Source organism: Protobothrops mucrosquamatus, unplaced genomic scaffold (assembly GCF_001527695.2).
Source record: "Protobothrops mucrosquamatus isolate PMUCROS unplaced genomic scaffold, P.Mucros_1.0 scaffold_198, whole genome shotgun sequence".
NCBI lineage: Eukaryota > Metazoa > Chordata > Lepidosauria > Squamata > Viperidae > Protobothrops > Protobothrops mucrosquamatus.
Window position 1 is genome coordinate 1096203 of NW_015386274.1, and position 12742 is coordinate 1108944.

A 12742-nucleotide genomic window follows, 5' to 3' on the forward strand; every position below is an offset into this window, starting at 1 on the left:
CCCCCCCTTCTCATTTAGCCCTTTGCTCTGATGATGTTAACAGGTTCTTAACGAAAGCTCAGCAATTAATAAAAAAAGCCTTTTACCTTACATCCCAGAGTGCTTTATTTTTATCTGATTGACTTTAAATATACATATATATATATATAATTTCAATTTGGATGAATTTCTCCCATGTAAGTGAGCATAGGGGTGCAACCAGATATTAAATAGTGTATGCACAAACTATTAAAATAATTAAGTATTAAGGCAGTGCTAAGCATTCCAAAAGAGGTATTTTGCGGCTAGCAGGCATGAGTTTAAAGCATTTATTTTCAAATCATTAATGCAATCAGAATAATGACCATCGGAACCAATTTCAAAAGCAGTTGCACAAGTCTTGCAATCAACTCAGTTGTATTAATACAAAAGACTTCATCCACAGTATTGTGCACTGTGAAACAAGTTTTAATGCTTTGTCATATTAAATGTTTTCCAATATTTAATTTTAAGTATAAATTTTTAAATATTAATTTTAAAAACAAAATTTTCACAAAAACAGGTGGATCTAGAAATGATCTTGTTTTCTTCAAGGTGACTCAATTTAGTATCTTTATATTGTCCCTGGTTGATATATACTAACACAACTGCCATATAGTGAAAATATCAACTTTAATTAAAACAAGCCAGTTTATACTGAGGTATATTAGCACGAGTATCCTCATTAAATTGTGCTTGGTCAGAAATATGAATTACAATCCCTTCAGTCAGTTGCAAGAGGATCTATGGTTAGTAATACTTCTATACATCTTGGAACTTTGATCCTGCAACTAAAGATGTGCAAAATCCAGTTTGTTGATTTCCCTATCCCAAAAACCTCAGTTGATCCTTATCCACTGGCTTGTTTGCATATATTTTACTTTCACAGCCAGAAAATTAATCAAGATCCTTATCAAATCAATAACAAATCTATCAGTTACTACAGTATTTTTTATTTCAAAACTAGAAATAAACATGTGAATATTCAAAAATAGGCTTTGTTAAATTCAAGTCTATAGGTATAGTTCTTTAAGTTTCAATCAACTCACAAGTAGCTGTGATTATTTCTGATCTATTTATAAAAAAACAGAAACATTCCTACTTTTGCCATTCCAACAGAGCTTGCATTCAACTCAGGAATGCCCTGATTTGTCTTATCACCACGTTCCCACATGCCATAATCCTGAAACAAAACAAGAGAAAAAGAGCAAGGGCATTTTAAAAACACAGATCCAAAAATATGCAGAAACTGTAATAGATTGTTATGAACAATATGGAGCTGCCAACCAAGTCAATCAATCTGAAAATTGTCATTTTATAGGTTCTAGTTCAAAATTAGGGCATTTGCATGAGGAGCAGATGAAAAATATGTCTCCTCAAAGACATTGGCTCCCCACATTCCATTAACCTTAGGATAAATACTCTGAGAAAAGAAGAAATTAAGGAAAAAAGAAAGGAAAGGAAAAAAATAGATGGAAGCAGAATCAGGGCTGCTCAGATTCTCTCTTTTCAACCAAGCTCTTCACAATAAACATGGGAAGAGCTTATTTAGGAAGGTTATAAGGATTGATTTAGCAAGGCTGACTATATGGATTTTATTTGGAATTCTCTGATTGTGGCATTTTGGTTTGAGAAGGAAATTAACATTTAAAGCCCTCCATACATGCAAGACTGCATAGTTCATAGTTCACCCCTTGTATTCCAGAATTGGAACAATATTTGTGACATTCTGCATTTCTGGGATTTGGACAGTAGGACCCAGAGCATGTTCCTTTTTATTTTCTTAGAGCTGGGCTAAAGAGATGTATTAAGTAGGATACGATAGGATAGGATAAATAGAACAGAATAACAGAGTTGGAAGGGACCTTGGAGGTCTTCTAGTTCAATCCCCTCCTTAGGCAGGAGACCCTATACCATTTCAGACAAATGGTTGTCCAATCTCTTCTTAAAAACTTCCAGTGTTGGAGCATTCACCGCTTCTGGAGGCAAGTTGTTCCACTGATTAATTGTTCTGTCAGGAAATTTCTCCTTAGTTCTAGGTTGCTTCTTTTTTTGATTAATTTCCATCCATTGCTTCTTGTCTTGCCTTCGGGTGCTTTGGAGAATAGCTTGACTCCCTCTTCCTTATGGCAACCCCTGAGATATTGGAACACTGCTATCATGTCCCCCCACGTCCTTCTCTTTATTAAACTAGACATACCCAATTCCAGCAACCGTTCTTTATATGTTTTAGCCTCCAGTCCCCTAATCATCTTTGTTGCTCTTCTCTGCACTCTTTCTAGAGTCTCAACATCTTTTTACATTATGGTGACCAAAACTGGATGCAGTATTCCAAGTGTGGCCTTACCAAGGCGTTATAAAATGCTATTAACACTTCACATGATCTTGATTCTATCCCCGTTAATGCAGCCTAGCACTGTGTTGGCTTTTTTGGCAGCTGCAGCACACTGCTGGCTCATATTTAAGTGATTGTCCACTAGGACTCCAAGGTCTCTCTCACAGTTACTACCACTGAGCGAGGTACCACCTATACTGAACCTGTGTGTTTGGTTTTTCTTGCCTAAATATAGCGCCTTACTTTTTTCACCATTGAATTTCATTTTGTTAGATAGTGCCCAATGTTCAAGTCTGTCAAGAGCCTTCTGTATCTTAAGCCTGTCTTCTGGAGTGTTGTTGGCTATTCCTGCCAGCTTGGTGTCATTTGCAAATTTAAAGAGTTCCCCATCTATCCCCTCATCAAAATCATTGATGAAGATGTTGAAGAGTACTGGACCTAAAACAGAGCTTTGGGGTACCCCACTGTATTCTTCCCTCCATGTAGAGGCAGTTCCATTGAGGACTACACAATGAGTGCGGTTGGTCAGCCAGTTACAAATCCATCTGGTGGTGATGCTGTCTAACCCACATTTTTCTATCTTATTTAGTAGCAGCTTGTGGTCTACTTTATCAAATGCTTTACTGAAGTCCAAGTAAATGATATCCACAGCATTCCTTTGTCTCCTTGTCAAAGAATGCAATAGGATTTGTCTGGCATGATCAGTTTTTGACAAACCCAAGTACCTAAGAACTCTCCAAGTGGAGACATTAAACAGGATAAGGAGATGACTATCATTATTAACTTAGAAGAAATTTTTTGACAGGGAGATTTCAAATGATTTCAAATGATACAAACTCAATTTGGAATGCCCATGAAAATACTTACAGCAACTTTATAGGCAGCCTCGATGTAAAATACAAGATTCTGTATAAAGGCCACTTCATCAAGTGTGAAAATAATATGCAATCCTGATTAAGAAAGAACCATTAATAAGACTTTTAACATAAATCACATGCAATAAAATGAACTATGTGTTTTTATTCCATTCATTTATCATTCTTTTTAAAAAAAAATTTATTTATTCCTTTTTCACTATACAACAAAAATAAAAATAAAAATACATTTTTTCCTTAACAGTACTGTGTTATACATCTCATATATATTATTTACAGTTATTTACATTAGTAATCATATCTTTTTGTTTCTCTGTTCTAGCCAATCATAACATTTGTTCCATATCTCATAGAATTCTGTTGCCTCCTTGTCTTTTAATTCTAAGTTTGTTCATTTATGCGCATTCTAATATTTTATATATAATCATATCATTTGTAGGTATTTTTTCACCTTTCCAACTCTGGGCATATACTATGCGGGCTGCTGCTAATATATAACAATGATGTATTGGAGTTGTTTTTCCATCTTTAATTTTATTATACCCAAAAGAAATAGTTCAGGTTTGAGTTCAATTTGCACCTTTGTTATCTCCTGTATCCAGTTCCTTATCCGTTCCCAATAGATCTTTGCTTTAGGGCACAGTCATTTATCATTCTTATAGGAAATTTCTCACATAAACAAATTTTAATAGAAGCATGGGCATATAGGTGCTTTCCTTAAAATACAATCTTTGCAAAACAATCTGTTTACAATTCATACTTAAACCCAGTTAAAATATTTCAGAAAACAACACGTAATATATGACCTTCTCAAGGATGAGGAAGACTACGAATTTTAGACAGCTACTAGAAGCATGAATAGTAACTTATCCACACCTGCTTATTGAATATGGCAAAACAGTAAGTCGAATATTGAAGTTAATTATTTTTTTTTACAGCTAGCTGATTATGACAACACTGAACTCTTCTCAGAAGATTCCAAATGTCACTATTATTATGACATAGCTTACCTGATGCTGTCATCTGAGCCAGGAAAAGAAGGTAAAGGGAAGTAGCATCTACTTGTAGATGCCCCCACTTGTCATCTGCAACTACTGTTCCACAAGTGGCCGTGTTATATTTGGCATGCAGGCAATCCTTGGTACTCTGAGTGTGCTTGAACTTTTCAACTTTATCTACCTAAGAAAATCAGGCAACATTCCAAAATCAATTTTTGAAGCATAAACTTTCATAATTATGATTTTGTCTCAAGACCCAAATTTTCACACAGTTTAATTTCAGGAGCTTTAATCAACAAAACTTTAATAAAATATTGTATGTACATCTTTGAATCAGTTCTGACTCTTAGCAAGTGCCTGGATTAGTCCTTGCAGAGTTTTTGGCTAAATTTCAGGAATGGTTTGCTACTGCCTTCTTTCTAGGGTTGACAGAAAGTGACTTGCTCAAAGACAGATAAATTTAATAACTAACTAAATAAGGTCAACAGCTGGCTTTATGCTTAAGGCAAGATTAAAAGTTATGGTCTCCCCATTTCTATCCTGGTACCTAAACCACTACACCAAACTGACTCTTTCTCATTCTCATTTAAAACATTTATCAAAATCCAAATTTAATTGAGCAGATTACTTTTGAATGGAATCATTCAATCTAGTGTGGCAGCATATTACTGCAACAGTAATATCTTGGTATTTTTTTTAAAAAACAACATCTGAAAGCTTAACTGGGAAATCCATCACTGTATAATTAGATATATATTACATCACATTGGGAAAACTAGCAAAAATACAATATTTGGAACTACCAGAGTTAGGTAGTATTCTTAATTCTCAGCTGCTAAACAGGGATATAAATTACTCTAAATGCGGCCAATACATGTCTAAAATATTATGGAAAAAAACCTGAGTTGATACAATTGCTAAACCAATCCATGATCATGTTCTTATCAATGTAAACAAAATGGAGTTTTACTTAAAGAAAAAAATGAACTACCTATGCAACTAACTTCAATTTAAAAATAAGCAAGGCTTCATTCCCCATTTTTATCTGTCTGTCTGTCTGTCTGTCTATCTATCTATCTATCTATCTTATATTTTTCTGAACCTCTTAATGGAGCTGAGTATTTACTGTAGCTAAGAAAGCATACTTTGTTATTTACTTACATAATCTATAAATTGCATGTTTATAGTTGACATACCCCAGCTGGAATTGAAAATTTTGGTCAGATTTTTTGGGAGGGAGGGGAACCTTGTGACCATTTAAAGTAATACTATAAACAGATATATTACAGAAATTTAATACATTGATTATAACTCTTTCCCATTCCAAAAAGTGGAGGAAGGGAAATCACACTGTCAAAATTCAGGTTTTTTCCACAATCTTAGTGGGACGCCAGGGCTACTAAATAGTGTTCTTCTTTCTACCAAAACTCACAGTCACTTAGATGTTATGCCATCGCTTATACATTAAGTTAATAAAGATTTGTGTTGATTTTTACCTGTCTCATCATACATTGTAAGAGCCCCCGCATTAGTTTCACAACATTCTATGGAAGTAAAAGAAAAAGAAAAACCATTACTATCCAATTTAATTTTTAGAAGATATACCTACAGTATAACTAATGATCAATGTTCGTACAAAAATTGAATATCTAGATCTATGCATTTATATACAGTGTTTTAAAACTCTTCCAGTATTTAAGAAAACATTTGTCCTAGATCAGTGGTCCCCAATCTTTGTGGCTTGGCAGCCCTGCAAGTGGTGGGCCAGCACACACGAACTTGCAGTACACACACCAAGTGCCCACCAACCGCCATTCCTGCAAGTTGAACTGCTTGTGCGCAAGCTCACACTCTGGCCAGCCATTCATGCAGCCCAATTCTGAATAGGCCATGGCCCGGTAGTGGGCCATGGCCCGGGGGTTGAGGATCCCTGTCTTAGATAACATTTTGACATATTACAATATTAAAGATATGCTGTCAATTTATGTGGTTATAAATTAATCAAGATATCATATAATTAAAAAAGATGGCATGCCAAAAACTTTAAAAGAAAGTTGTTCTTATTCAAAAATCCATGTTTATCTTTATCTTCTCAAGTTTTAACATTACTCCCAAAATAACAGATTCTGTGATATATTTAAAATGAAGGGAACATTCTTAGAAAACCACTGGTGGCATTTTTTGTTGTTGTTAGTTGTGAAGTCGTGTCCGACTCATTGTGACCCCATGGACGTTCCTCCAGGCCTTCCTGTCCTCTACCATCTTCTGGAGTCCATTTAAGCTCACGCCTACTGCTTCAGTGACTCCATCCAGCCACCTCATTCTCTGTCGTCCCCTTCTTTCCCAGCATTAGGCTCTTCTCCAGTGAGTCCTTCCTTCTCATTAGGTGGCCAAAGTACTTGAGTTTCAACTTCAGGATCTGGCCTTCTAAAGAGCAGTCAGGGTTGATCTCCTCTAGGACTGACTGGTTTGATCGCCTTGCAGTCCAGGGGATTCGCAGGACTCTTCTCCAGCACCATAGTTCAAAGGCACTCAGCCTTTCTTATGGTCCAACTTTCACAGCCATACATTGCAACTGGGAAAACCATGGCCTTGACTATACATACTTTTGTTGGCAGGGTATTTCACATACTGTATAAGGAAATAAGTGTAGTAGCAATCAAAGGTCTACCTGTTCTAATTCATATGCTTTGGCTTTATCTTCATCGCGGTCTGCATTCTTCCTGTAGGCCATCCCTAGGCCCCAGACAGCCAAAATGCTGTATATATTATCTCGCACCCAAGCATCCTTTTGTTCTGTGCTGGCAGAAAGTAGTCCTGTAACTGGATTCTAAATTTTAAAAAATGAATGGAAGGAAATTAAGAAGCAATTTATTAAACAGGATATAGAGAATTACTGTTCCATAGTGGTTGAGGAGTAAAGCTGAGAATTAGGAAGGTTTTTTTTTCAAATGTAATCTCTATAATGGAAGTAGATGGCCATGGGCACTCTACTATTTAATTAACCAACATATACAAAGTCTATTATGAAACAGTACCAGCTACATTATAGGGTTACTTTAAAATTTATTAAGATGAGGAACACAATACATTTTGAGACAATTACCACAAGATCCCATTTACTTCCCTTTGGTGAACAGGAAGCTTTTACACAAAATAAAGACATTCTAAGTTGCCATTTGATAAGCCTCACCAGACTGAAGTATGAGATTGCAGGAAAATGAGCAGAATGCAAATCCACTATGATAAAGGCAAGATAGTTAATTCTAACACTGTCATTTTGTCTAAGACTTTCTGTTGACCATATAATATTAGAAGATATTAGACAACCTATGTCCCGTTGGGTCATAATTGTGGGATTTACTCGTAAACACTAGAGGGCGCTGATCACATAACTTCAAAAGAGTGCTAAGTGAGTGCTCTTAACGCGGGGATTACATATATATATATATACACACACACACACAGTGTGTGTGTCTGTCTAGGTGAATATCTGTAGCTCTGTAACAGAAGTGAAATTGTCACAAAACATTATTTTCTACATTGTCTTGAGCAAATACCTATACCTTCTGATCATACATATGTGTATGATATGTATACTTTAAATATAGTATATATTATAATTGAAGAGGTTCTTAAAATAGATCTAATTCCAATGAGTCTGATATGTGTGTGTGTGTGTGTGTGTGTGTGTGTGTGTGTGTGTGTGTGTGAAGGGTGAAGGTTTGTTTTCCGAGCTTGTGGGTTGGTTTCTGAATGTTTCATTACCAGGCTAGGTAACATCTTCAGTGGAGTTTAGGGGATGTCAGTGTCAGCATTCTTCTGTTTATAAGGGCTTCAGGTGTGGGTATATCAAGTGAGGGTTCTGTGAGTCTTGTGATGGGCCAGGTCTAAGTCATCATTCAGTCTTGTATATACAAGAATGGGATCCCCTTACACCCAATTGTGTCTCTGCCTGGAACACCGACATACAAACTAGCAAAGCCCTGCAGAGGAAACTCAGACATCTGGTCAATGACTCAACCCACTCAATAAACTCCCCAGAACAATTTCTCCAATGCATCAAACATATCAAGATCAACAAGGAAGAAATTTTGGTCTCCTTTGACATCACCACTCTCTTCACCTCAATTGACATCGACCTGGCTAAACAAATCATACACCACCTACTCACTAAACACTATACCCACAAAGATGATGCCGCTACAGAACATTCATGTCCACAGAAACCATCATGAAACTCCTGGATCTATGCCACAACACATACTTCAAGTTCAATGGGAAAATCTACAAGCAAGTACAAGGCACCCTGATGGGATCACCCACATCAGGCCTAATAGCAGAAGCAGTCACGCAACGACTCAAATCCATAGCTCTACCCACTATCCAACCAAAATTCTAGACACACTACATCGATGACACCTTCATCATTATCAAACACTCCCAAATTGAAGAAACACACCAGCTACTTAGTAACATATTACCTGGGATCAAATTCACATGTGAAGAGGAAACAGACAACTCCCATACCTTGACATCGACATAAGGAAACTGGACAACAGAGAACTGGAAACCCGTGTCTACCGCAAACCTATGCACACGGACCAGATCCTCAGCTTCACAGCCACCCCACTGCACACAAAAGAAGCTGTGTCCAGACTCTCTTCATAAGGGCCAGGACACACTGCAGCACCACAACATTAAGAAAAGCAGAAGAGAAACGACTGTGCAACATCTTTCTCCATAATGGCTATCCAAATAACTTCATATTCCGACACACAGCACCCAAACCACACCACACCACAAAGCCAACCACCACACAAAAACTAACCCTACCATACACAAAAATGACAGCCAGTATTCTCCAAACTCTAGGAATAGCAATAGCCCACAAACCCACAGCTACATTCCACCAGGAATTATCCAGAACCAAAGACAAGATACAGAAGGAGGAAAGAAACAATGTAACCTACAACATAAACTGTAACCATTGCAACCAATTCTACGTGGGACAAACATCACATCAATTAAAAACCAGGATCCACGAACACTGGCTGACAGTCAAATGCCACAATCCCAAATCCTTAATCTCTACCCACACTGACACCAAACTAAACCAGTTCGATTGGAGCAACACAAAAATCATCAGCCACACTACCACCTGCCACACTTGTGAGTTCATCAAAGCCTGGCACTCCACAAGCAATTCCATCAACAGACACATTGACCTACAACCAGCCTATGAACCTTCAGAATCCAAATCAACTGCAAAGCTGGACCCTCAACCAACCCATGCAAGCCACCTTCCCACCTGCAATTCATCTCCCAAAGACCGTGACCTGATGTAACCTCCCCATTACAAGACCCATCACAATGACGACTCACACCTGGCCCATCACAGGACTCATCACAGACAACACATCCACACCTGAAGCCCTTATAAACAGAAGAGCACTGACCCTGACATTCCCTAAATTCTGCTGAAGATGTTACCTAGCCTGGTAACGAAATGTTCAGAAACCAACCCACAAGCTCAGAGAACGAGCCTTCACTCCTACACACACACACACACACACACACACACACACACACACACTATATCAGATTCATTGGAATTAGACCTATTTTAAGGACCTCTTCTATCATAAATATATACTATATTTAAAGTGTACATATCATGCACGTATTTATGTATGATGGGAAGGTACAGGTATTTGCTCAAGACAATGTAGAAAATAATGACATAGAAGTAGAAATAACCAAAAAAACAAACAAAAGTAATGCTAACAGTTATACTAACAGAAGTGAAATTGTCACAAAACATTGCAACTATTCCATTCTCCCACTTTTTTATTTAAACCACACCTCAATGTAGTTTGACATTCTGTAGCTATTAAGAATGCTCAGTAAATATTAACTTGATACCTCAGTCCTTTTAGGTATTTGGGAAGGCTGGAATTCTAAAAATAGGTTTCCTCAAATCTACTAATACTCCCCTCTAATGTATTTTTGTTGCTGCTTGGATACATAAATAAGCAATAGCACTCATAATCTGACCACCAGAATCAACAGGAATGAGGTTTAACCTGTGAAATTCTTACTAGACAGAGCACTCAGCAACTTACTTAGCTATTTCTTAATGGAAATGTTACATTCTATAAGCGTATTTATAGCAACAGTCTTTAAAAAGGCCTTTAGTTTGTAACTCTTCTTAATTATGCTGTTACTTCTATCAGATTTCCATTCTATGAAAGCATCATGTGAGATAAATACTTATGGATGAGGCAGTTGCTCGTAAATGATTCCTGGACACTTGTCTAGGAAAACCAGAGAGAAGCCTGGAGAGGGAGTAGGACATTCTTCCAGGAACACCACACATTTTATTATCGTCAGATGAGCAAAAATGATAGGAGCAAGGAGAAGACAAGCCTAGTTGGAAGGGGAAGCTAAAAGAACAAATATCTGCATAACTACAGACTTCAGAAAGATCACAGCGGTCTAAGATGCAACCACACAAGTAGAGACCATATGCCATATTTTATTTTTCAGGAACATGCCTTTTCACTCTAAACCATTTAAAGCTTTTTCAGCTGCCTCAAATTTTTTTGGAACAGATTAGTAGAATTATTCAGAAATCTACAAAGCTTCTGATTTTAACCAAAGATCAATGTTTCTTGTAGCATGTTGGCACTTATTCACAAACAGCTATCCATATAAAACCAAAGGTTAAGATTTCTTTAAAAATAGGAGAGTTGAACTTTTATCAGGCTGCAGAATCCTTTAGTTAAAAAAAATCCCAGAAGCCCTGATTAAGAGCAAAGACATAATGATAGAGAATTAGCTGAGTTCAAGTGAACTCTTTTTTCCCCTTATTCTAATAGAATGCCATGATGTTCTCATTGGCTATTGCTATTGCCATGCAATAGGGCAGTGGTGGCGAACCTATGGCACGGGTGCCAGAGGCGGCACTCAGAGGCCTCTCTGTGGGCATGCGCGCCGTCGCCCCAGTCCTAGGCCTTCAGTTGGGTTTTATAAAACCTTTTCGCTTTAGGCCTCCGCCACCATGTGCAAAAAAAAAAAAAGGTTCAATCAGTCAATATCAACTTCTCGTGGGAAAAAAAAGATCTTGCAAAGTTGAAATTGATTGATTGAACTTTTTAATCCCACCCAGTCTGCAGTTACCACCGCAGCTGCGCCCACCCAATTGGCCACACCCAGCAAATGGGCCACACCCACCCGGCACTCGACGATGCATAAATGGGTTTTGGGGTGCAGTTTGGGCACTTAGTCTCTAAAAGGTTTGCCATCACTGCAATAGGGGAAAAAACAATTCTAAATAACCCCATATATCTGACACAGTAGATTTATTTATAGAGACAACAAATCTAGAGAGATGTACCAAATTATAACCAGTAATGTACTGTACTCACCTGATGGTTCAAAATTGTCTGTTGAACAAGCCGAGCGTAGCCATCGAGGCGGACTCCAGAATTGCTCCTGCTCCTCATTTCCAACCTCCTCACAATCCCTTACGAAACATGAAAAGTGTGGCTGGATATGTGCAAGTTGACAGAGCCGCTTTCTTTCTCTCTAGCATCCGTTAGCACGTGTGGTTTATTCACTCATTAGCATGAGGAACCGCAATTCTTGCTGGCAACAGGCAACAAGCAAAACAAACAGCAGCTATTAACAAGCAGATAAAGTTTCCCCTTTAGCCTACATACCAGGTGCAGTCAAAATAACAACTTGCAACTTATATGTTGTTTAAAATTATAAATTATTGTAGCCTTTTGCTTATTTTCTTCTTGTGATAACATAGGAGCATAAACATCTGACAGTGATTTATTAAAAGAACTGTGGTTTAATATACAATATGAAACAACAATATTCAGGGACCATACAGAATACAAGATAGTTATATTCAAACAGTTGAAGTGAGCAAGCAGGTTCCAACTGCTATTCACCTCAGACACAGTCTCTTAAAGGGATACTACCCCCCAAATACTCTGCTGACTCATTCTCTATATATTACTTCTGCTGGTCAGCTACTAAATCATAATTACCTTGACACTCCTTACATTTAGAGCTGAATGGCTGCTAATCCAAATGCCTTTACCCAATTTTGAAACTAGTCTGAACTCAAAGGCTTCGTTAATATATCAGCCAAATTATTTTTAGAGGAGCAATGCTTTAACTCTATTAGTTTATTCTTTACTGCCTCTCTTACATTGCAATATTTGATATCTATATGTTTATTCCTGCTTCCGACTCGTCCTCCTATTGCCATTATTATACGTGCAACATTATCTTCCCATACTAATATAATAATAGAATAATGTAGTAAATTGAACAATTATTAGAATAATGATTTGTCTGCATAACTGCAATAATGATGTGTCTGCATAATTGCTAGAACAATGATGTAATGCATAATCACTGGGAAAATTCACTGGGAAAGTTCTCTGTCAGTAATATGTGGCAACCTAATGCGCTCTGCACATGGATACTTTGTATGT

At 37.3% G+C, this 12742-nt stretch overlaps 1 protein-coding gene across 1 annotated transcript in view; it reads right to left on the reverse strand.

Moving 5' to 3' along the window:
- PHKA2 (phosphorylase kinase regulatory subunit alpha 2) overlaps positions 1–12742 on the reverse strand; it is a 109190-nt gene that overhangs the window by 77224 nt on the left and 19224 nt on the right. The window contains exons 2-7 of the mRNA XM_015825295.1: positions 11657–11876; positions 6898–7056; positions 5723–5770; positions 4239–4407; positions 3221–3303; positions 1121–1201 (exon numbers count right to left, since the gene is read on the reverse strand). Of these exons, the coding sequence (XP_015680781.1) occupies positions 1121–1201; positions 3221–3303; positions 4239–4407; positions 5723–5770; positions 6898–7056; positions 11657–11734 (618 nt within the window). The 5' untranslated portion in view covers positions 11735–11876. The remainder of the gene's footprint in view (positions 1–1120; positions 1202–3220; positions 3304–4238; positions 4408–5722; positions 5771–6897; positions 7057–11656; positions 11877–12742) is intronic.